At 47.0% G+C, this 23,643-nt stretch overlaps 3 protein-coding genes across 3 annotated transcripts; 1 reads left to right on the forward strand and 2 right to left on the reverse strand.

Moving 5' to 3' along the window:
* Window positions 1–14,020: 14,020 nt before the first annotated feature.
* Window positions 14,021–14,583, forward strand: CLAFUR5_04583 (uncharacterized protein; the record flags this gene model as incomplete). Its single annotated transcript, XM_047903731.1, has 2 exons — window positions 14,021–14,127; window positions 14,151–14,583. The coding sequence occupies 2 exons, from the start codon at window positions 14,021–14,023 to the stop codon at window positions 14,581–14,583; spliced, it is 540 nt and encodes a 179-aa protein (XP_047760135.1).
* A 903-nt stretch (window positions 14,584–15,486) lies between these two features.
* On the reverse strand, window positions 15,487–18,267 carry CLAFUR5_04584 (uncharacterized protein; the record flags this gene model as incomplete). Its single annotated transcript, XM_047903732.1, has 5 exons — window positions 15,487–16,601; window positions 16,647–17,210; window positions 17,260–17,671; window positions 17,726–18,058; window positions 18,109–18,267. The coding sequence occupies 5 exons, from the start codon at window positions 18,265–18,267 to the stop codon at window positions 15,487–15,489; spliced, it is 2,583 nt and encodes an 860-aa protein (XP_047760517.1).
* Window positions 18,268–20,836: 2,569 nt separating this feature from the next.
* On the reverse strand, window positions 20,837–23,062 carry CLAFUR5_04585 (Glutaminase A; the record flags this gene model as incomplete). The annotated part of the gene is made up of 2 exons (XM_047903733.1): window positions 20,837–22,706; window positions 22,761–23,062. 2 exons carry the CDS (start codon window positions 23,060–23,062, stop codon window positions 20,837–20,839), a joined length of 2,172 nt encoding a protein of 723 aa, XP_047760516.1.
* Window positions 23,063–23,643: the final 581 nt, after the last annotated feature.

Genomic DNA, 23,643 nt, shown 5'->3' on the forward strand with positions numbered 1-23,643 from the left:
GTCCGGTATGTCTATATCTAAAAGGCTATTAGCCGCTTTAGGTTCGGCTATAACTTCGTCCGCTATGCTTAATCTAAGTAATATTCCCTAAGGTAGGGCTGACTCTTCTTCGTCTACCTAGGGATAGAGCGTCGAGCTAAATACTTTAATCTCCCTAACCGGTATCTCCTATAAGACCTTAGCGGGTTTAGCTAGGGTAGGGATGGCTTCCTAAGGACTTTCTTGTTATAGAGGCTAATAATCTTCCTAAGTGTCCTTCTCGAGTAGTAGGGAATGTACCTAATCTTACTCCTCGCCTACTCTTCTTAACTTAATCTAATAAGATCGCCTTTAAGACCTAAGTGCTTTAGCTAAAGTCTTTTACTCGCTTCTTATGCCTTAGAATCCTACCGGTAGGGGTCTAAAGTATATACGTCCCTAGGAAGCTCGCTTTATAGATCTTATAGGGTCTAAAGTACTTAGGTTCTAGCTTACGCGGATCTAGGTTTATTAGTGAGACCTATTCTCCGACTTTACGTCTTAGCTATACCTCCGGCGGAAGCAACTTTAGACTTATTAGGTTCCTAGTCTAAGCTCGAGAAAGTAGTCCTTTATTTACGAGCTAACGCGTATAGCGGACGCGGACGATACGCTTCCTATAGTCGTTAACTAAGACATTCTTAGCTCGTAGCTCGTTCTCGTCTTCTAGGATTTGTAGGTGTTAGCTATATATAAGGTAGAAGGGGCTAAGGTAGGTTATTATATACTAGCGGTATCTAGTATAGTAGATCGCTTTAGGTAGGAAGGTATCCTATAGCCTAATATCGTTACTAATATATAGCTTCGTTAGTATCGATCCTAGTATACCGTTTAGGCTTTCTACCTTCCTATTCGTTATAGGATAATATAGGGATACTAGACGATAATAAGCCTTAAACTACTTTATTAGGTAGCTTATAACTCTACTTAGAAAGTTCTTACTATTATCTAAGAGGAGCTCGCGGGGTAGCCCGTAGTCCTAATAGATTCTCTTATATAGGAATACTATAGTCGCTTTAGTTTCCGTACGCGGAACGGCCTAAGCGACTAGCTAACCCGTAGCGTAATCTATCGCCGTAATAATATACTCGTTTCCTAGTAGACTCTTCGGTAAAGGCCCTACGATATTAATCGCCTATCTCTCGAAGGGCCTAAGCTTATCGTTAACCTAGTAAAACCGCGGCTCGCGTGTTTTAGGCTTATTAGGCTTCTTTTTCTACGTTAGCTAGTATCTAGGGTAGGATTCGATAGTCTTTCGTATGTCCTTTCTTATACTAGGCTACTAGGCTCTTATCTCGAGCTAACCTATTAGCCCGGGCGCTATAAAGTGTCCGTACCGCTAGTATACGTAGTTTACTAGATCAAGACGCTAGGTTAGTACGAGGAAAGGCGCTATTCCCTTATCTTCTAGAAGAATAAAGCCTAATCTAGGTTCCTTAGACTCGTCGATCGGTAGGAGTAGCTCGAATTCCTCTTCTCGTACCTTAATTAAGCTTATTAATACTATAACGGTTTATAGTCGTATTGATATAAAGTAGCTAGGTACGTAGGAAAGAGGAGCGCGAGGTACGCCGAGGCTATATATAAGCCGAGGTACTACGCTAGTACGCGCGGTCACGTGACCTACGTACTAGCTAGACATTTACTAGGCCTAGGGCCGTAATACTACCCCCTCTTCAAAATCGCGCTCAGTCCCTTAAGCTCGTAGTATAGCCGCTATAAACGCGGCGTTATCCTCTATATTATCCTCTATACCGTCTATCTTATCTATCTTTATTAGTCCGGTATCGTATTCGTTAATCTTAGTATTATTATATCCTCCGCGGTAGCTAACCTAGCCTATACGAGTCGTGATTTCGTTTCTGTCGTAGCAATGTACAAACTCCGTAAAGGAGTCCGTTATAGTAGCTATTACCTAAGTCGAGGAAGAGCTATAGTACCTATTACTAGCTTAAGCTAGCGGTATATCTATAGTTACCGAGTTAAGGGAAGTATACTACTTATATTAACGTATATCCGGTACTTACCTACTAACGGTTATCTTTCTTAAAGTAGCCGCCTACGGGCTATTATAAGTACTAGTATTAGGTTCGTAATACGTTACTACCGGAAGAGCTATAGGTACCTACCCGAATAACTTACGTAGCCTACCTATAGTTACCGGGTTAGACGTGACTATTAACGAAGCGTTTACGGCTAAAGCGTTTATTACTTTGCCGATTACAATGTCTTCGGGTATATCCTTATTAGGAATCTACCCTAGTAGCGGCGTAAAGCTAGCTAGCCTATCCTTTGTAGGATAGTTATAGTAGAAGTCCGCGATAGAGGCGGTAGTAGTATCTATTAACTCCTTAGCGGGCTCCTAGGTAGGCTTACTATAACCTACCTATTATATAAGGTATTTATACCTTCGTTCCTTCCTCCTACCGCGTAGCGCTAGGCCTAGTAGTAATATACTCTTTACGTTAAGCACTATATCTAGAAGCTAATACGTACTTATATCTCCGTTATTATCTTCTACCTCGATCGGGGCCGGAGGTAACTTTACTTGTCCTAGTATTAGTACGTATATAGGTATTAGTAAGTTAGCGTAAAAGCCGTTATAGAGGTTACTTAGGGACCGAGAGAGGTCTAGACGGTACGTATCGTATAGCAGTACCTTAGTAACTACGTATAGTCTAGTATAGCGGTAATCAAGTTTCTTTAATAGGCGCTTAGTACGCTAGTTACGTATACTAAGGTATACTAGGTCTCCGACTTCGTACCGTAGTATAATCGTTCTATACTTATTAGTATATTTAGCTTACGATACTTATACTATTACTATAGAGTCTCGTAGCTTATACCTAAGGTCTATTATACGTAATATAAATGTATTTATAGACTCTACGTCTAATCGCTATTTATACGGAAGTAGTTATATAGGGAGATTAAGTTTAGTATCTATATAACGTAGGTTCTTACTAATATTTGCTATAAAAGGACTTACGCTAGTCGTTTCGGAGACGTAGTCGTTTGTAGTGAACTCTATAAGTAGGAGCTAATCTAGCTAGTTATCTTAAGCGTAACTAGTAAACGTACGTAGGTACTGTTCTATTATCTTATTAGTATTCTCGCTTTAACTATTAGTCTCGGGGTGATAGCCGGTTAAGATCTTGCGCTTGATTTATAGTAACTCGTAGAGGCGTCCCTAGAAGGCTAATACCTATTAAGGACTACGATCCGACGTAATTGTCTTTAGTAGACTATATTAGGAGAAGATATACTTTACGTAGATATATACGATATACTCCGCTATTATTTCTTATACTAGGATATAATGCCGGTCCTTACCTAAACGGTCTATAACTATAAGTACGTTCTTATATAACTGACTATCTACCGTACATTTAGTCCTTAGTAGTTCGATAACGAAGTCGAAGGCAACGTCGTCCTACGTGTTAAATAGGACTAGTAGTAGAGCAAGTAGTCTATATTAAGGTTTGTTAATACTACGGCTATTACGGTATATACGGTATACTCGTACGAAAGATCTAATAAACCGTGTTATTCGTAGCTATATATAGTAACGTAATACTAACCGGCTCGTAGTTATCTTACCGGGGTGTCCTATAGTAGGTATATCGTAGAAGGCCTTCACGATACGTATACGTATAGTGTTCTCCTTATCTTCGGTAGGTAGGATAAAGAGACTATAACCGCTATATCTGTTCTTAATATAGATTATCCTATCGACTAGTATTACGTACTTGTCGTTAATTTTGTTCTTTCGTAGTAGTTTAATAGGTTCGCCTACTACTAACTAGGTCGTAGCTTCGATTATATCGTCCTGTTCGTATAGCTTACTAATGTCGGCTAATAGCGCTTCGTCTATTACTACTCCTTCGACTTCGGATACGCTTAGCCGTAGGATTTAGCTAGCGCTAATAGATAAGAAATGCTCTAGTTTAAGTAGTATACGATCCTACTATACGTACCGTAGATCTAATTTGTTATATAGAATCGCGTCCTATAAACGTCTAGTAAGGCTGTCTAGTTTAGCTCCTTAAATACCTAGACGATATATAATCTTAAAGAAGAATTATAAGAGAAACTCGGCCTATCTTACTTATCGTCTATTTAGTTACTTAGAAGTTATAAAGTATTCGAGGTTCTTATAGTCGCTATATACTAGTACTAGGTGGCCGCTTAGATTAGTAAAGTTCTTAAAGTCTAGTTCGTCGATATCGCTAGCTATAAGTTCGGGCTTCTACTCTTTAAATACTTTAACGATAGTAAGTAGTTCCTTGTTATAAATGTCGTAATTGTACTCCTACGGGCTTATCTTCTTAGAAAGGTATACGATCGGCCTTAGGATGTTATTCTTATCGTATTATAATAGGACCGTAGCCGTAATAAAGTCACTCGTATCCGTTTTAAGTACTGTTCTACGTCCTAGGACAAACATCGCTAATATAGTGCCTTTAGTATCGGTAAAAGCTTGCTTTAGTCCGTCGAATACCTTCTAACATTCCTCTGTCTATTGCTAAGGGCAGTCCTTCTTAGTCAGCTTTACTATAGGTAATACTATCTTACTATAGTCCTTAATAAAGCGCCGATAGAACCCGGAGAACCTATTAAACGTAAGGATATCTTTTACGTTTACTAGTGTTCTCTATTCCCTTATAGCTTATACCTTAGCTAGGTCTATTAAGACTCCGTCCTTGCCGATAATAAGGCCTAGGTATTTAGTAGATTAGGTATAGAACTCGGATTTAGTAATGTCGAGTTATAGGCCGGCTTTACTACATTTACGAAGTACCTTCTTAATATACTCTATATACTCCTTAAGAGTATCGCTAAAGATAAGTATATTATCTAGGTATACCGACGCAAAGTCGTTAAGGAACTCTCGTAGTATGTCGTTAATATAAGACTAGAAAGTACTAGGGGCATTATACAACCCGAATAGTATTACTAGGCATTTAAACTGTCTATATCGTGTTATAAATGCGGTTAGCTATTCGGAGCCCTCTACTATTCTAATACGATTAAAAGCGGCAATGATATCTAGCTTAGTAAAGTACTTCTTACTAGTAATACGATTGAGTGTGTCTTATATTAAGGGTATAGGATACCTAGACTTGATCGTACGTTTGTTAACTTATCTATAGTCAACATAGACTCTTAATCCACCTCCTAGTTTCTTAATAATAAGTACGGGTAATGAAGTATCTACTCTACCTTCGTATCTACGAATGCCCTTCTAGGCTAACTGCTCTTAGACCTAGTACGCGATGACTTCGTCCTCCTAGTTTGATATCCGGTAGGGCCTACTAAAAGGCGGTGTAGTTCCTAGCTTTAGCTTGATCTCGTGGTTAATACTAGGCCTATATAGTAGAAGCTCCTTCGTATCTTATTTAGAGAAGCAATATACGAATTCGTAATATATAGGGAGAAGGTAGTCCTTTAGATCGATAGTCTCCTCCTTCTTACGTATAAATTTGTCTATATCGGCTTATATATATATCTTGTAGGTAGAGAGAGTCGGACTAACGCGTTACGCTACTAGTACGAACGCCGCTATACGTATATCAAGTTGCTCGATAGTCTTATTATTAGAAAGCATCCTACAGCCGGTATTAGGCGAGTATATCGCTATATTACGTATATTACGGGCGCTTATAGCGTAGGTAGTAAGTGGGTCTATAGTACGTATATTACTAGGTTACTATAGCTCGTTCTTATTAAAGATAAACATTATATATACCTCTGCTCCTTTCCGCCTTACTATCTTCTTAATTGCCTCTACGCTAACTTCCTAGATGTCGACATCCGGTAGTATCGGCGTAGCTAGTTTCCTTTTAAATAATAGTTTAGCGGTTCGCGGGCGTTCCTTTATAATTATGTTAGAGGTTATAGTCTAGACAAAATCTCTATCGTCGTCTTCTTCGATAGTAGCTTAATACGCTAGTCGGGTCTTTAGGGTAGGTTCGAAGGTCTGCTTAGTAATTACCGGTTCCTACTTATCGTTAATACTCTATACCTAGACTAGCTCGCTATCCTATAGGTAATACTCCTTATAGTGCTCCGAGTCGAGGGTTATAGTACCTAACGTAAAGTAGATACCTAGCTAGTGTTTATTATACTAGGGCCTACCTAGCACGATATTATACTCTAGATATATAACCTAGAAGGTTCTAGTCTCCTTATAACTATTTCCGAGTATAAGTTCTAGACTTATATAGATAGATAGATAGATATTTCATTAAGCTATTGTAGTGCCCTTTGGCCTATGTAGCTATGCTATCTTGTTTTTGTATATATAGAGGGGAAACCGTGTTAGTGAAAACCCCTCCTCCTTCCCGCCTGTCTTTTCCTCCTCGTTGTCGTCTTAAATTTCCCTTGTTAGGGGTACGCTAGTGTTATAGGCCTGCCCTAATGACTACCCTATCTGTAACCCCCCTCGCTTCCGCCTCTTGTCTATCTACTCCTCCGTCTCGCTCGCGAGGCTAAACTACTAGAGGTATCCCTACTATAGTATCTACCGAGAGATTCGGCGAATGTTACCTTTATCCCTAATAATTGACTTGTAGTCTCTCCTTCCCGCTTAGTGCCTCTAATTTCCCCTGCCTCTCGCCTACTACGGGCATCGTAGTAGCATATGTTCTAGGTTTTACGATAGGTAGCCACACTAGTAGGCTAGGCTATAGATATCTAGTGCGCGTCTCCTAAATAGGTAGGCCCTTAATCCAATATATTCGGACCTGATTTGGATCGCTATACTTGCTTCGGCCCTTGTCAGGTCCCTATATAGCTAGTAATTGTGTCTCTAGAAGGCTCGGAGCGCTATCGGGCCTATTGTCTTAGGGGGCTTCCTTTTCTAGTCCTGCTCCTATAGGCAGCTCGCTATCTATTCCGCTAGGTTTTAGGTCTTAGCCTTGCTCCCGCCGGCCTAGCGAGTCCTACGCTCCTCCTCCTTTCGTGCTAGCTATTCGGTGCTTGTCTATACGGCCGTAAAGGTAGTAAGGTCATCCTCTTTTTGGCTTGTCCTATATCCTGCCCCTCTCCGGTAGCGGCTTTCTATCTTATTCTTTACCTCCTAGATCGTAGTTTGTGCTAGGTAACCTATCGTCTTTACCGCGTATTGAATTCTTATTCCCCGGATATACTGGCCGATTAGTGGTATTCCTGTCTCCATTTCTACCGTGCTTATTAACGTTGTCTTATATACGCCTAGTACCCTACGTAGGTTCCCTACCTATGTCCTGTTTAGGGGTTGCTCTATCCGTTTCGGGATCGGCTTACCTACGCCTCCTGTTCCCTAAATCTGTGCCCCGTACAATATAGCTAGTCTAACGATCGCCTTATACATTACTCTTACCTTGTCGAATGTTGCTCCCTATATAGATGCCGTAAGCCTCTTTATCGAGGCTTTATTGACTTGCGCTCGACTCTAGGCTTTCTTAATCTATATATTCTAGCTTAGCTTCGGGTCGAGCTAGATCCCTAGTACTCGTAGCTCCGCTAATAGCTTGGTCTCGTAGCCTTAGATTCTTACCGCCGCCTTTATATTATAGTGTGTTCTCGCTTTACTAAAGTGTATAAGTTAGTACTTTTTAGGGGCGAACCGGGCACTATACTTCTTTGCCTACTCCTCGCATTTCTTATACCTATCTTCAAGGAGGCGACAGTTCTCTTCTGTCGAGTCTGACTAGGCTAGGATGTTTATATCGTCTACGAACCCCGATGCTAAGGTTTACGGAGAGGTGAGTAGGGGGATTAGATCCGACATAAATATCAGAAATAGGATAGGGGAGAGAGTAGATCCCTAAGGTATTCTAGTCTCTGCCTTCACCGGGTCGGACGCGTACCTTCCTAGGACTAGGTATGTCGTCCGTTCCTAGAGAAAGGAGAAGACGAACGACGTTGCCTACTAGGGGATGCCTTTCTGCTGTAGGATATGTATTAGCCTTTAGTATAAGACGTTATCGAAGGCCCCTACGATGTCGAGGGATAGTAAGGACGCCGCTCGGTTCCTACCGTAGTGCTAGAGGGTCTGAATTTGCTCCGTAATTAGCTCTATTGCTATTAGTGTCGATCGCTAGCTTCTTCCCCCTATCTGTGTTACTAGGAGTACGTGGTTGTCCTCGGTAAGCTACGTAAGTCTCTAGGCTACTATCTTTTCTAGGACCTTCCCTATCGTATTTAGAAGTGCTATTGGTCTGTACGACTTGGGCTAAGTATAGTCTTCCTTCTATAGCTTACGTAGCACTACTGTTATAGACTCTCTATACGGCTTCGGGTAATACCCTAGCCGTAGGCACGCGGTAAATAGGTTTGTAAGGCTCGGCGCGATCTCTTCTCTATACTCTTTTAGTAGTACATTTAGTATCCTGTCTAGGCCTAGGGCTTTTCGTCCCTTTAGCTTACTTATAACTCCTGTTACTATATTAGAGCTAACCGCCCAATCTATATCTAGGGGTTCCGGGTATATACTCGGTAAGGAAGGAATCGTATTTAGTAAGCTAGCTACGAGATAAGGTGACAAGTCTTAACCGCGCTTTCCTACTTATCTAGTACTACCGTATAGCCTCGTTTCGAGAGGTTAGCCCGGAGCAAAAGCTTCCCTCTACGCCCTCCCTCCCTGTTTGCTCCTTAAGCCAATATCTACCTCTATAGGCCTAAGCCCTTTAGTGCTCTCTATTAACCGACATGCGCATCCGTCCTCTCGGGCTATATAGATAGTGTTAGCCGTCGCTACTAGTGTACACTACGCCCTAGGTTTTGACGCCCTTCGCGTTACCGTAGCCTATCTCTAGAAAGCGGCCGTCTATACCTCGTAGGTTTGCTCGGGGCATACACTACGCCGGGTAGCGTACTCCTTACGTTTCCACCTACTAACCAATATGAAGTTCCTTATTACCCTGCCCTTGATCCTCCCCGATTATAGAACTAATCCACTTATATTATACGTCTTTTCCCCGTCCTAATAGCCGTCTTTTCCTTACTTAGGCTATCGTCTTTTCCTCGTCGCAATCTACTATATTAGACTAGGTACGTTATGTAGCGGGATAGGCAGTGCCTTAGGCAAAACCCTCGTTCCTATACCGGGTGTTTAATAGGCCCTTATAGGCTTCGTCGCGTGTCCACCTACCTACCGTATTGCCCGCTAGTAAACACTAGATTGTTTCGTAGTCCGCTCGACGCCGTTATATAGTCCGCTCAGTTGTTGTTCTATAGTCCGCTCGTCTAATGTTCGTCGCTTAGCCCGCTAGGTTTACGGTCTCCGGAGGTAAAAATTCTGCACTTATACTAGAGGTGTCCTATCGAGCGTATAGGCCACGGTTCCGCGCCCTTCTTACACGTAGAAAGAAGAGGGACTCGCTCCCGACACGAGTATACGCTCGTCGGATGGTTTTCATACCCGTTTTGCTAGTAGTCCTCTGTTCGCCGCGGCTTCGCCTACGTTACGCGCCCGTCGCGCCTACGACGCTCTAGCGTGAGAATACTTGGCTCTCTCGTAGCTAGACGAGAGGTTCGTAGCCGACACTACGTACAGGTGATTCTCGTCGTCGACCTCTAGACTTATATAGTATTCTATCATTTCCGCGGCTATCGAGCCGTTTACTAACCTAAGGGCTAGTAGGTTATTAAGCTTAATTAAGGGCAGATTATGTTTTTACGTATAGGAGAAGTCGATATACTTAGAATTAGCACCGTTATTAAGGAAAGTAAATCCATTTTGCCTATTAGCTATCCCTAGTATTACGAGGTATAAGCCGATAATAGGGTTATATTCTATTTCTACTATCCTAAGAATATATAATAATAGCTTAAGCCCTTTAGGTAGCTTTACTAGTAGTGCCTCTTCGTTATGTCTTATATTCTCCTTTTTACGTCTACTAGTTATTACGCTTAAGTAGTAGACTAGGCATTTTCCGCCGGTAGTATAACGGTAGTACCGCTAGCGTTAGTACCTAGACGTACTAGTATCTTATACTTGAATAGCTCGTAAGTACGCTACTATAGACGGTAACCGGGCTTACGACACTTCTTATAGAGGCTCTTACGTATATAGCGAGTGTTCTTAGCTTTGTCTATAGTCTTACTAAGGCTACTCTTAAATAGTTTAGGTCGGGTAGACTAAGCCTTACGGGTCGGCTTATTAGAGCCTAAACCTACTAGCTTATCGTCCTTATTATCCTTATTACCGTCCTTCTTATCGTCCTTCTTATTATTCTTTAGCTTCTCGGAGCGTAGGTAGAGAGCGTCGAGGATCCTAAAGTCCTTATCTACCTAATAGAGATTATCGATTATCTCTTATAACGATTCGAGACGGAAGTTAAGATACTTATTAAGATAGCGGACAGTTAGCTTACGTTATAGGTTGTCTATTATATCTTTACCCTTAAGGCCTAGGATATTAGTATTCTAGCGCTACTTAGGGAAGAAGGTCTAGAAGCTGTTCTTATTGTCTATCTTAAGGTTGCTTAGGCGATTACGAGCTCTACTAATTAGGTTACGGTCTCCGTATCGCTTAGCGAGTTCCTTAATAAGTCGTTAATGCCCTTATACGTCTTCTTACTACTAGTTAGGCTACCCGAGATAGTAGGGATCTTTAGTCTAACTAGTTCCTAAGCATTACCTAGTAAGGCTAGTAAGTCGTATACGAACTTAAGTACTACCTTCTTATTACGAAAGACCGTATAGTCGATAATAGTCTCTAACTCGGAGAAGAACTTCTCGAGGGAGGGTCTAGATAGCTTACTATTGATAGTACCGACGAACTTCTCTAGCTTATCTATACTACGCTAAGTCTTAAAGGGCTAGCTAAGGTCTAGATCGTACTTAACTAGAGACTTAAAGTCGTAGACTAGCTTCTTCTTCTTAGAAGAGCGGCGATAAGTACGAGTATTACTATCCGACTCCGAGTCCTCCTCTAACTCCTTAGATAATAGATCGGAGTCGTTACTATTATCCTTACGTATAGACTTCTTAGCCTTATTTCTAGTAGTACGGCGAGCTACCTTGTCCTCCTCGTCCTTATTACTAGCTCTATCTTTATCCTTATTATTGTCCTTAGATAGGGTTCGGCCGTTCTATAGGGTACGACGCTATAATATAGCGCGAGATAGTAAGAATCATACTTAAGAGCGGCCTCGGCGGTCTTCGAGTTACTTCTTAAGATTATCTACCTAAGTCTACTACGACTTATTAAGCTACTTAATATCGTTCTAGTAGGTTTAAGCTTCTATCTTATACGTATCGAGATCGAATTCAAGGGTCTTAATCTTCGAGTCATTATTAGATAACTACTAAAGTGCCTCCTTAGCTTACTTCTTTAGGTTATCGTTCTTCGCGGTAAGTATACTAATCTCTACGGTCATTACTATATTCGATAATGCCTTAGGTCGGGCCTTTAGGTTATCGAGTTCCTACTAAACCTAGATAAGCTATTACTTAGCCTGATCTATTTCTCCTCGTACCGTACTAAGGTCCTTCTAATAAGCGTCGCGGTGCTTAGTAGTATCATCCTTCTATATATTTAGCGTGTTATATTTATTACGTATCTATTAGTCGTAACTCTTCTATCTCCTAAGCTCTTACCCTACTTTACCTAACTACTCGTAGAGGATAGTCGCTATCTATATTACGTTCCTATACTCTTACTCGGCGCGTCGTAGGATAAAGTAGATAGCCGCGGCGGTCTCGGGCTCTACTAGGAGCTTGACGAGCTAGTCGATATCGAGTTAAAGGAGGTCGTTCGCGGGAATTCGGAGGGTTTTCGCGACTTATTATATATCCTCGCCCTTACCTTCCTCGGTCGCGCCGTCGTCGTCGTAGTCGACTACCGCTATAGTAACGCCGTTCTCGTCTTAGATCTCGTCGTCGTTTAGAAAGTCGTATAAGTTAAACTTACTAGGTAGGTTAGTAACTAGGCGCTATAAGTTCTCGAGTTTCTACTATATAGCGTCGTTAGTAGTCTACTACTACTCTTACGTTTGTCCTTAAGTCTATATATTAAATATAGACTCGTGCTATACTACTAGTCGTATAGCTAGTAGCGAGCCTCGCTATCCTTAGGGTCGTACTATATTAGGTACTACTTAGCCTATAGTAGTCTCTTATACCGAGTCGCGCGTTTTTTTGTTTTTTTTTCGTACGCCGTAATCTCTTATTACGGTTATTATTAATAATCTACGCTCTTATAGATCCCGTCGTAGCTCTTCTACGGATATAGAGACCTAGCTAAGTATAACGGTTCATAGTCGTATTGATATAAAGTAGCTAGGTACGTAGGAAAGAGGAGCGCGAGGTACGCCGAGGCTATATATAAGCCGAGGTACTACGCTAGTGCGCGCGGTCACGTGACCCACGTACTAGCTAGACATTTACTAGGCCTAGGGCCGTGACACTTAGAGAGTATATAGGTGACCTTAGTTAGTTAGGTCGAACTCTTTAGGTATATCGTAGACTAGGATCGTAAATTACTTCGTTAAGACCTTCGCTAATACCGTAACCTTAGATACCTACTATAGCTATACCTCTAGGTGCCTCATAGTAGTAGTAGAGCTAGTATAGATCTATAGAGTACCGTTAGACTATTAGTTCACTACGACTACCCCTAGTTAATTAATTCGCTAGGCGAGCTCCTTATTCGATAGCTTCGTAACTTCGGCCTAGTCTTCCTTTACTATAATACGGATCGTAACTATATTGTACGTTAGGCGGGGGCCTAGTATCGATACCGCGACCGACACCTAGCTATAGAGGTATTAATTCCGGGTAGCCTTATTAATTGCCTAAGACGTCGTCCTTATTTCTTATTACTCTCGGTAATACGATAGTACTAGCGCTATATATAGCTAAGTAATTATTACCTATAGAGACCGGTATATAAGCTAATCGTTAGTTTCTATACTTCTTGCGTCCTCTATAAGTTACTACTAGTTATCTTAGGGGAGCTTTGCCTATAGAGCCGTAGGCGCCGGTAGTACCGTAGCCTAGGCTACTATTACCTAGGAGTTACCTAATATAGCTAGGCACCTCCGCGGCGTTTAGAGCTAAAGAAATAGGGTGAAGAGAACTTCAAGCTATCTAATTTAAATAAGGTAGAACTCCCTTAATTCTAGGGGTAGTAGCCTACTTTATAGATCGTTAGAAGAGCCTTAATAAAGGCTTTCGAATATATCGTATTTAGCGATAGCGCCGATAGACGTCGTCTAGATCCGTTCCTTACTCTAGTCTTTAGATCTAAATAATAGTAATAGAGGTAGTCGGTACTAGTAATAGGAAATAGATAGCGCTCGAGCCGAATAGACGAGTTTAACCTCTAGTAGTAGAATACAAAACTAAGTAGATAGCTTTGTATATGTAATATAGCCGTTAACGACATATAGATTGAAGAGATTCGGCGCTTACGAGGACTGGCTCCGCCGCCTCGTAACACACTTTTGATGGAGTTAACCGAGTATGGTGTCCGAGTGTGGTGTCCCTAAAGACTATCTCGTGCCCAGACGCGCCTCAGGCAGCACTGCCAAGGCAAGCTCGGTGGCTTCACTTCAACACCAACACCGAGCGACAGCAGCGGTCTGAGAAGGAGATATCCTAAAAACTGGGCAGACACGGCACGGCTGCACGGCCAGCTAGCCCGCGTTGACAGGCGATAATCTTAGCTGTCCACCAGCTCTTCTTGGACATCGTACTTCGTACATACGCGTTCCATTCAACTGCAGCCCTATTATCAGACCTCATCGAAAGCCTCGTCCGCCACTAGGCTCATCATCTAATGAATATAGAGCGATATGATGCATGACCGATCAGCTACATGCGCCAGCATCGTGTCTCGCCTCACGGACAGCACGACACAATCTACCCTGTCGAGCCGCACCATCTCGACTGATTTTCCAAGCAAGCTCGCACGAGCATGAGGCTGAGTCTAGAGCACTCACTTACGCGTCATTGCGATCGGCCCTAGTCTTTCAACGTCGCGTGACCACTGAGAAGCTGCCACGGTACAATGGTCACTCAGTTAGTGAACCTCGGACAGCCATTTCGATCAGGAGCCCATGACAGCCGCTGGGTGATCATGGATAGCTTGATTCAGCCGAAGATCATGGACGGCAAGTGCCTACAGGCTCTCTCTGCAGCGGGAGCACCGCCACCACTGGCCAAGAGACCACCTTCTCGGGTGCTGAGGCCCAAACCATCGCCCACACCAACGCCGCCAACGCAGTCTTCAACATCTGCGACATCTCCTCCGAGCCTGACAAGGTTGAGCTCCTGGTCAACGTCGACTTCAGCGTCGCCATCCCCAGCTGCGCATACACTCCTCCCATCGTCAATAGTGGTGGGGCCTGGAGCTGCAATGGCAACGGCAAGGGTGGCAACTTGTTGAAGTTCACCGTCAAGAACACCGGCACCGTCGTTGCTGTGCGTGACGCGGCTGTGTCTGACGTCCTCCGCAGCTATGGCGACGCTATCAGCACCCACGACGTGGGAGGTGTCAAGGGCAAGGGCTTCTGTGATGCCAGCTATCTGCATTGGGATTGTTGCGATTGCCTATTCTGCCTGACAGCGTAGTCAAGAACTGTCGGGACTGAAGCTGCAGACTCGTGCCAAGCTAGCACGTTCACAATCTCGGGACCACTATGGGAACCTCAATGCCAGATCTCGCGAACACAACCACAACGAAACGAAGGATGAAGTGCCACAAGCACCACAAAGCTTATGATCACCATGATGTACTGCCATTGCACTTAGGCTTTGAAGCTGGAGACTAATCGCACAAACGCAACTCCATCATGAGCCAACTTTCACCGGGATACCCTGCTTACGTGCCGTCTCCGTACCATCTCAAATCCCACTAACTATTTGACCATGGTACTCTTGTCTACATGGTAAGGACTATACTTTTCCCAGGCCAAATTCCTGTCACATTCGATACGTGCCGACAATGCCTCACGTAGCACATCGCACAAGCTTCCCATTAACGCCCAAAATCGTTCTCTGTAAGGCCAAGCCAGTTACCTGCCGGCAGCTCTGACAGCTTGTAGCTGCATGGTATCCAGAGTCTGCTACCCTTGCGAACATCCAGCGGAACTCCACCCTCGGAAAGAAAAGCAAGACATCCAAACCCCCCCCCCCCGCGAGGCGCCTTTGCAGGCTTAGGCATTCTTTTCACAGTATCCACAGCACCGCCACTCATGCGCTGAAGTCCCAAGAAAGACGTACAAGCGGCGGCCCTTAGCTCCAAGTCCCAAACAAGGACATCCATCTCGTCGCAAGAAACTAACCCTCCAATCAGAAGAATAAATGAACCAGAACCCCAACCTAGAAACCACTGTCGTGCAACGTGTCTCCATACAATCCCGTCACGGGATCACCACAGCCAGAGCAGTACCCACTGCCTGCCGGCATTCTCTCGCCATTCCTTGTTAGTCAAAGGCACTTGTGCAGCATCAGCGCTTGCGGAAGAAGAAGCTCCTACTTCCGCCGCTGCTGCGATCGCGGCGGCCTGTCGGCGTGTCTCTGCTGAATGCCTCGCGGTCCCGCGCCTGTGGAGCCATGGCCGTGACGGGGACCGCGAATCTGAGAAAAAGACTGCTGCTCTGTTGTCTGTTGCTGCTGTCGATGATCGTGATGTTGCTGTAAAGGGGCGCCTGTGTTGATGGGTGTGAACGCTGCCTGTGGCCTTGTTGCGCTGGAGGATGATTGGCGGTTTCGTTGCTGCTGTTGGAGAGGTGGTTGTGGTTGGCTTGGGATCCAGGCTGGGAGGCTGCCCCCGCTCACCGCGTAAGAGGTGGTCATGGGGATCGTGACTGGGGATAGGTAAGGTGGGGACATTACTGGGAAGGGCGCGGCGGTGACCTGGCTGACTGGGACGATTGGCGGTGACGGTGTTGTTGGGTTTGAAGAGTTGGAGGGGTGGGCACTGCCGGCCATGTGCCAGCCCAGAGGTTCGAAGGGCGTTGGGAGGTACGATTGTAGGCCCGGATCTTCGAGTAGGAACATGCCAGTGTTGCCCATTACCGCATCGTTGGAGAAGTCGCTCATCGAGGCGGTGTCGATTTGGAGCGTAGGCTGGTACCCAGAAGGTCTTCGCGACATGGCTGCTTGTTCCCTTTGCGCTCTTCTTTGTCCCAGCATCATAAGGCCACCGGAAATTCGGCGCACGGCCAGTTCTGCGAGTTTGTGGACTCCATTCTTCTGAAGCTCGCCAAAGACTGCATATGCTTGGTTCACCAGCCACTCGTGGTGATCGTTTCCGGTCTCCCAGGCGTCCAGTATCAATATCATACACGCATTGAAAGCTTGTTGACCCATCGTCCAGCAGATCAGTACTGCCGGATTGCGAAACCAGAAGAACATGAACGCTTGCAAGAGATGGAAGGAAGAGTTGACCACCAGTGCTCGGCCACGCACTGGAGCTGGATGCGAAGGATGGTCGCCGTAACTTGACGATGCCATACCAAAGTGGCTTCGAGGCGGAGGCATCATTGTGCTGGGTGGTGAATGTTCGCTGGGGATATTCTGCGTCCGCTCTATTCGCTGTCGGTTTAGAAGAATCAAGAACGATTGCACCTTGGCAAACAGCACTTCTTCTGTTAGCAGAGCTCTACTCATGCGACTCATGGACAACATACTGGCTGACATGACATCCAATGGCCACTCCGGTAGCACTGTGTCAGAGTGTGTCCAGCTTTCATTGAACTGTAGCGATTCTGGCATTGTGTCCCATAGCCCGACCAACTTGTCGGTGAACTCGTCGATCCTACCCACGTTCATCATGCCATCGCTGGCCAAGATCTGTCGCGCAAGGATCGTAAAGTGGTCAACGAACTCGCCTAGTCGTAGTATTGTCGGATTGGTTGTAAGTGGTTCAGGAGGCGGACAGTCGCCAAAACCTGATATGCCGAGTGGTCGTCCTAGAGTCACAGAGTACTGCTGATCCATGTGTAACATCCACCACCATAACGTCTTCCGGATAGAGCTTTCTCGCAGAGCTGGTGCCGGGTCGAGAAACTTCGGATCGCGATGCAGGCCGATGGAATGTGCCAACCGAATCGTGGTGCCGAAAAGCGTGAAAGCATCCAAGAAGCGGCCACTGTTTGTCAAATATGGTCCAATCATGATCAACGTCTGTATGCACAAGAGGCTTGGGGAGTTCATGAACGAAGCCAGACGCAAAGCCTGCATCGCGGCGGCAACTGCGTATGGTCAGTCTCAAGGTCAAAGGTCACTGACAGTGTCACATACTATACACGTCGCTCCTGATGCGGTCTTCTTCCACGGCGCCGGGTCTCCAGCCATTATGCTTGTCGTAGACGCCCATCTGCATTCCGGTCGCTAGTGTCGCGAAGATCAAAGCCAGCATATCCGGATGTCGTTCTGCATTGCCCTCAGCGTCGGATAAGAACCGCTCGACCTCCCTCCTGGTGACCTCGTCAGGTGTATGCGGGAAGTAACAAGACTGTGCGCGCTCCTGAAAGTGGTCTAGGGCTGCATAGACATCGCTATGTGAGCCCAGGAGGTTGTGTGCAAGGGCTGAAGCATCCCCTGCGAAGGGAAGCAGGAAGGGATAAGAAGAGCCTTCGGGAGCGGCGTACATCTCTCTGCCTTTGGGTAGTGTATGCGTAAGCGAGTGACTACCCATCTGGAGATTCGCGAACTAATAGCCATGTTAGAAGCATTAACCGTTGAGTTGCTGGCTGCCTGTACTCACATCCGAAACAATGTTGGCGAGACCTGGGCTGCCGAAGTAGAGATTGTCGACCCTGTCGCCAGTTTTGAAGCGTCGTTGTCGTGAGGCTGCAGCTCTCGATGCGGTCCTCGAACCCTTTCGATCTGAGGAGTCGTCATCATCATCGTCGTCGCCAGATGCTGTAAGTCGTGCTTGCTGAAGACGTTCCTTCAACTTCTGGTTCTCGAGGCGCAGCTTGCGTATCTCGTAGGACTGCTGTATGGGGCTGTAGTCATTGCCTTCGCCTACAACGAACTCGCATTCCTTGGGATGACCTCGAGCACAACAGGCTGAGCATGGTTTCGTACGGTCACACTAGGCTCATGATTAGCTTTGGTTTTGCATTGAGGGATGTTCTGCCCAACCTTAACCTTCCTCTCCCTACACTTGGTACATGACAGAAGCTGGCGTGATTGCGGCTTCTTTTGACGATCTCCTGATCCGGTCCGTTGGAGCTGGCTTGATGGGCCTTGAGTCGACGGCGCCGGTCCGTAACCCGCCCATGTGGAGGATGCCATACTCATAAGACCATCAACGTTCGGAGTATGTGCTGCAACTGTCAAGTGGATGCAATGGTTGTCGATCTAGATAAGCGATGAAGCACAACAGGCAGTCTAAACCAGTCTGGCGGATCCGGGCAACTGACGTCGAACATATAGTTTGATGAAAGCCATGCTGGGTGTTCAGTCTGTGTCTTCGGAGGCGTACAGACTGTCGAATCGAGCCCGACCCACATACGCATACGAGTCGTTAGTCTGACAAGTGTAGGGGTTGTCTAGTTTCGCTGTCTTTTGTGGATGGACATTGTGGTGTGGACAGTGCATCTACGCAAGAGGTAAGAGGTATAATTGGGCGACAACAGCTCCTGGTCAAGCTTGCCTTTCCAATTAATACTGTATGTAGCTGCCCAGTAGCATATAGCGAACGACAAGCGAGCGCGGATCGCGGCGCGGTCGAGAAGTGGACCTGCTAAGAGATGGCTAAAGAAAGCCGCAGTAGCACGGAGCCAATACAGATGACGCCACAGCATCGAATGTGCTGGAGGCATGAATGTGTTTAGTGCTTGCAGGTGAGTGGCAGAGCTCGACGTCAGCTCCCACGAGATGTGGGAGTCCATGTCGAGGACAAGGCGAAGTCAGATTGGGGGTCTGGCCCATTCCAATTTCCTGGTGCACCTCTCTCATTCGCACGATGAGATACAACATCCTGGTCACGATCTTCCCAGCTGGCTGGGCCGCATATTGCTTGATTCTGAACGCACACTCTCCAGACGATCCTATTCGTAATTAGCGAACCGTATTCTTGGGTTCTAGGTACAAGACTTGCCGATTGATTGCACGGATCATGTAAAGCCGGTGGCCGTCACTGCTGGGATGAATAGATGCAGGCCTTCAAGAACCATCAAGGCGCGACAAGTGCACGTTCACGCTGCAGATGCAAGACGATACGGGCACCGTTGGTCGTTGCTGGGTCCCGTTCATCTCGCTGGCGGTATGACTGTGCTCTGCTGCCCAAATGCTCCCTCCATCCTGGCCACACAGACTCAGCCGTGTCGGCCATGGGTTGCACAGCGGAGCATCGAGGCACGAGATCTGTAAATTAGCACAACGTGACAAATAGCGGGCAAGCCATGTGAGCGGCATGTGTACTCAATGCAAGCTCGCGCCGATGCATGCAAGGTGAAGGACATGACGTTTAGATGCCGGCGCGCGCGAAATGGTATGTGTTCGTGCGTGCAGAACGCCCGCTTGGGTCAGCCTTGGAGGCGGATGGTGGTGAGAAGGGCGGCGTCGAGTGGAGCGCGCCACCTCGATTGAGAAACTGCTTACTTCCTCAAGTTGACGATGCAGGAGGTGCAGGGGCGCAAGCGAGGGAGAATGTTACACAGCATTTGTGATGGATCGTAGGGGCCGTCCGGTGCATCCTTGTGCAGCGCGGGACCAGCGTCGTTGACGAGGCCTCAATGTGTCTGCTCGACAGGACGGTGGCATCGAGGCTGCGCAGGGAGCCAACGATGCTGGCTGACGCGATACCGGTGATTTGGCCATCGGTACATCCAGGCACAGTCTACATACATGATACAGAGCGGCAGGTCTGTATCATACAGCGGCATGCTGTCGTTGCGTTTGGCTTGCTCCCCACCAAGCTGCTGGGATTGCAGATCGAGCCGAACCACCACGGCGGGCCGTCTGTACGCCATCGTCCGCCGCCATGTGGCCCTGCGATTGCGTCTGACGAGCAGCTATCACATTATGGGCCTGCTCTGCTGAGCGCCACTGTCAAGAGCGTGATGTGATGCCCAATGGAGATTGGCGCTGCCCGTCTCAGGAGGAAAGTGCTCACCCCACAGTCTTGGCAGAACATCCCGTTCTGCCAGCATCATTCACCTCGCAACCACCACGCCGTCCACCTCACTTTGTGTGCCCATCAAAGTCCAACGCTGCTGCGCTCCAACAGCATCATAGCTTTGGCTGCACTCTGCACTCTAAGTCGCCTCACTGCCCGGTCGGCCCTACACTCTAGAACACCATCTCCCCTCCGACGTGATGAGTGAGCGTCAGAACCAAGGTGTCAAGTCGTTGCCGAGAAGACATTCACAGACCAAAGCATTGCCAATCAATAAGCGAATCCGCATATCCATTCACGAGGCCCATGTTCGCATGGCTCGACAGCACGCGAGCTGCTGTGTTTCAGCATCCTCAAGCGAGTATCGTGCCGCACAACACGGATACACACCTTGACGCATCTGACAGATCTAACACAATCTCATCGATCCGCGGAACGTGCTTCGGCGAGCACATGGGGGGAGAGGTCCAGATCTCGGTGGCAGCTTACGCCGTGAGCGTATGTGTTTGAAAACCTGTTGGACTTCGGCTAATGCTATCTCAAATGCATCTGTTCTGTGGCATAAAATCGTGCTCTCAACGCCAGGATCATGCAAAAACGCTGAATGTATTATGCTGGCTCAGTAGGGACTGCCCTTCCGTCCAATGCGATGCTGGTGACTGGAGCACTCTGGCGTTCCCTTCCCGCATATGTGATAGCCACCAGAGTAGTCTGGCATCGGCACTGAACCATCAAGCCCGCTCATGGTCAGCGGCGCTCGGGAATACCGGTCTGGTTCAATGCGAGGAGCGCAAACCACCCACCCACCACCGGTCGAGCTTTGAATGGCCCAATGTTGCCTGCATTGTTCCCGGTGTCGGCCTCGTAAAGATCTGTAGCCGGCTGAGAAAGGGCAGTCTCCTGCAGAAACTTGGCGACATCCTGGATGAACATATCTCTAGTGTCTTCCGATGCCACAGCCGCACAGAAGATCTGCCAGTCGCTTTTGGTCCGTGAAGCTCTCGTATCGAGCGCTACGCCATAAGTTTGCTCCACACTTGGGTAGAAGTCAGACTGCATCGTGTAGATTGACTTGGGCACAATGTTGGTCTGCAGTAGGGCATCGGCGTAGAGGTTGTAGAGAAGAGAGTAGGAGTCTTCGTCGCCGTAGTTGAGCGTGGTGTGGGCCGGGTTTGTGTCACGGCTGACACCCAGATCCTCCCACTGTTGGATCCAGTCACGGGCGGTGTCGTGGTAGTTGTTGCCCTGATCGGTGTGACCTGTCATGCCGGCCATCAGAGACGCAGCTTCCAGGCCGATGATACCCTTCAAGGCCAGGTTCGTTTGATTGGCAAGTGGACCTGCGAAGTCGTCTGTCGAGATCTGGTGAAAAGGAATGACAGAGTCGTTACTGATGAGCCAATCCGCCCATCCGCTTAGGAGGTCCCAGTTCTGACTCAAGTATTCAGTATCGCCTGTTCGCTGGGCATATGCTAAGCTCATGATGAGCATGTTGCCGCACTCTTCGAGTGGCTGGAGTGCGGTCTTGCCATCGGCATGGCCTGTCGCGTTCGGGTAGTGATGGCCGAGGTCATGGATTGCGAATGGCTCCGGCCATAGGTATCTCATATTGATGAACAGAGGGTCGAGTATCATCTTCATCCACTCTGCATTCATGTACAGCAGGATCGGATGAAATGGGAAGATGACATCCACTGTTTGGAAGTTCCCATTGGAGCTGATCTCCTTCAAGAACATGTAGTTCTCCTGTTCGGTACCGGCGATTTGAACTCCGGCCCAGGCTTGGCGTACGGCGAGAGTGGTGATCAGTACATAGTCGTCGCCCGCCGCAGCTCGAGCATCGTCTGCGACATCTAGATCGAGCGTTGCAGAGACTCTGGCGCCATTCTCGTAATCGAAGTAGAACGTCGTGATGGCGCTCAGCTCGTCTTGAAAAGCGTTTCTCCAGAAACTCCGAATCTTCTGGGTGCCTTCGTTTGTAGTGAACTGCACAGCGTTGTCCTGCAGAAGGTTGACGGTAAACAACGCAGATCGACTCTCCTGGGCAATAGTGCCCATATCCAGTGCGAACCCAAAGACTGGAAAATCTTGGTTGATCGGACGGAAGTTCCTGTCCTCCGTGTTGTTCAGTCGACCATTGTCAATGAAGTGGCGGCGAACATCAGCGTCAGCGCCGGATTGGTAGCTGAGACCTTCCTGTTGCTCAGTAGCATAGTACCAAGAGCCCCAGGCTGCTTGATCGCCATCCTCGCCGAATTCCTTCTGGTTCTGTCGCCATACTTTGTGAAATGCAACATCGCCCGATCCAGAGTTACTTGTGCCCTGCGCTGTGCCACGACTCCATTCCACGACCTGTTCGCGATCTCCAGATGCCCACTCCGCGCTGATATCTGTGTAAAGCGCTACATCATGCTGCTGACCGTCGGTAGATTGCACCTCTACGTTCATGTATGCTACTGGCATACTCTGTCGCTGTTTGTCGGTGGGATCTACTGGTGAGAGGAAAGTGATGTTCATTGTGACTTTGCCGGCCACATCCATTGTGAAAGTGCTTCTTGTAGAAGTGTATTCGAATGCGGTCTGTGTCACGACCTGTGGTAGTGAGTCCGGCTTTCCCCTGCACAGTCATGAGTACAGGAGACAATATAGTGCCATGCTTTCTAGCACTTACATCCAGGTATATGTCGCCCCATCGACCTTGATGAAGCCGCACCAGCCTTTGACAGCACCAGTCCAGAAAGTAGGCCATTGACCGGCAAGGTAGCCTCCATTCCCGCCATCATTCCCGGCGGCCTGCCAAGTACTGAGGTACGGCGATCGGACAGCCAAAGGTATGGCTGGAGGTCGTCCAGGTGTGAATGTAGAAGCTTGCGATTGTGCGGCTATGCCTGATATTAAGCTCGTCAAGCAAAGGAGTGAGCGAAGCATTTTGAGCTTGAAAGAAGGGTGCAAGGCAGGAATGCTGGGGAGCATCGGGCATGCCTCGAGCGGACATCATCGCCATTTTATCCCAACTCTACTTTCGTGATGGGGTCCCGAAATGAGTAAGGGCCATGCTGCAGCACGACCTCGACAGTGCAAATCTTCTTGGCATGGCACTTCTGGGGTGCCATCCTGGTCAGATCTATACAGTGTTACTTGGCTATAGCAGTAGCTTCGTACAAGCCCGGCAATATCGTTACGAGGCGAAAAACGTTATGGCCAGCGCCAAGATTGGGCGAATCCGTGCTGCGGAAGGGGTGCCGACCGGTAGGACCTCACTGTCGATACCGAGTCAAGACTAGATTGCTTCTCCGGAGCGACCGAGTAACGATATTCTAGTGGAGGCTACCCCTGTCGGTTGGCAAGACTTAACGATATATCGCTATATCGCGATTATCGTTACTCGGATTATCGCTATAGCCAAATTACACTGTAGGTCCGACATGGTTGGACGTTAAACGATCTGCAACTGTACTGCATGAAGTACAACCGTCGAGGAGATCTTCATGCACACATGATACCTTAGCCTGCCCGTATCTTGCAAGACTGCTAGAGGAGCATTTGCTCGTAGC

This window comes from Fulvia fulva, chromosome 4 (genome assembly GCF_020509005.1).
Source record: "Fulvia fulva chromosome 4, complete sequence".
NCBI lineage: Eukaryota > Fungi > Ascomycota > Dothideomycetes > Mycosphaerellales > Mycosphaerellaceae > Fulvia > Fulvia fulva.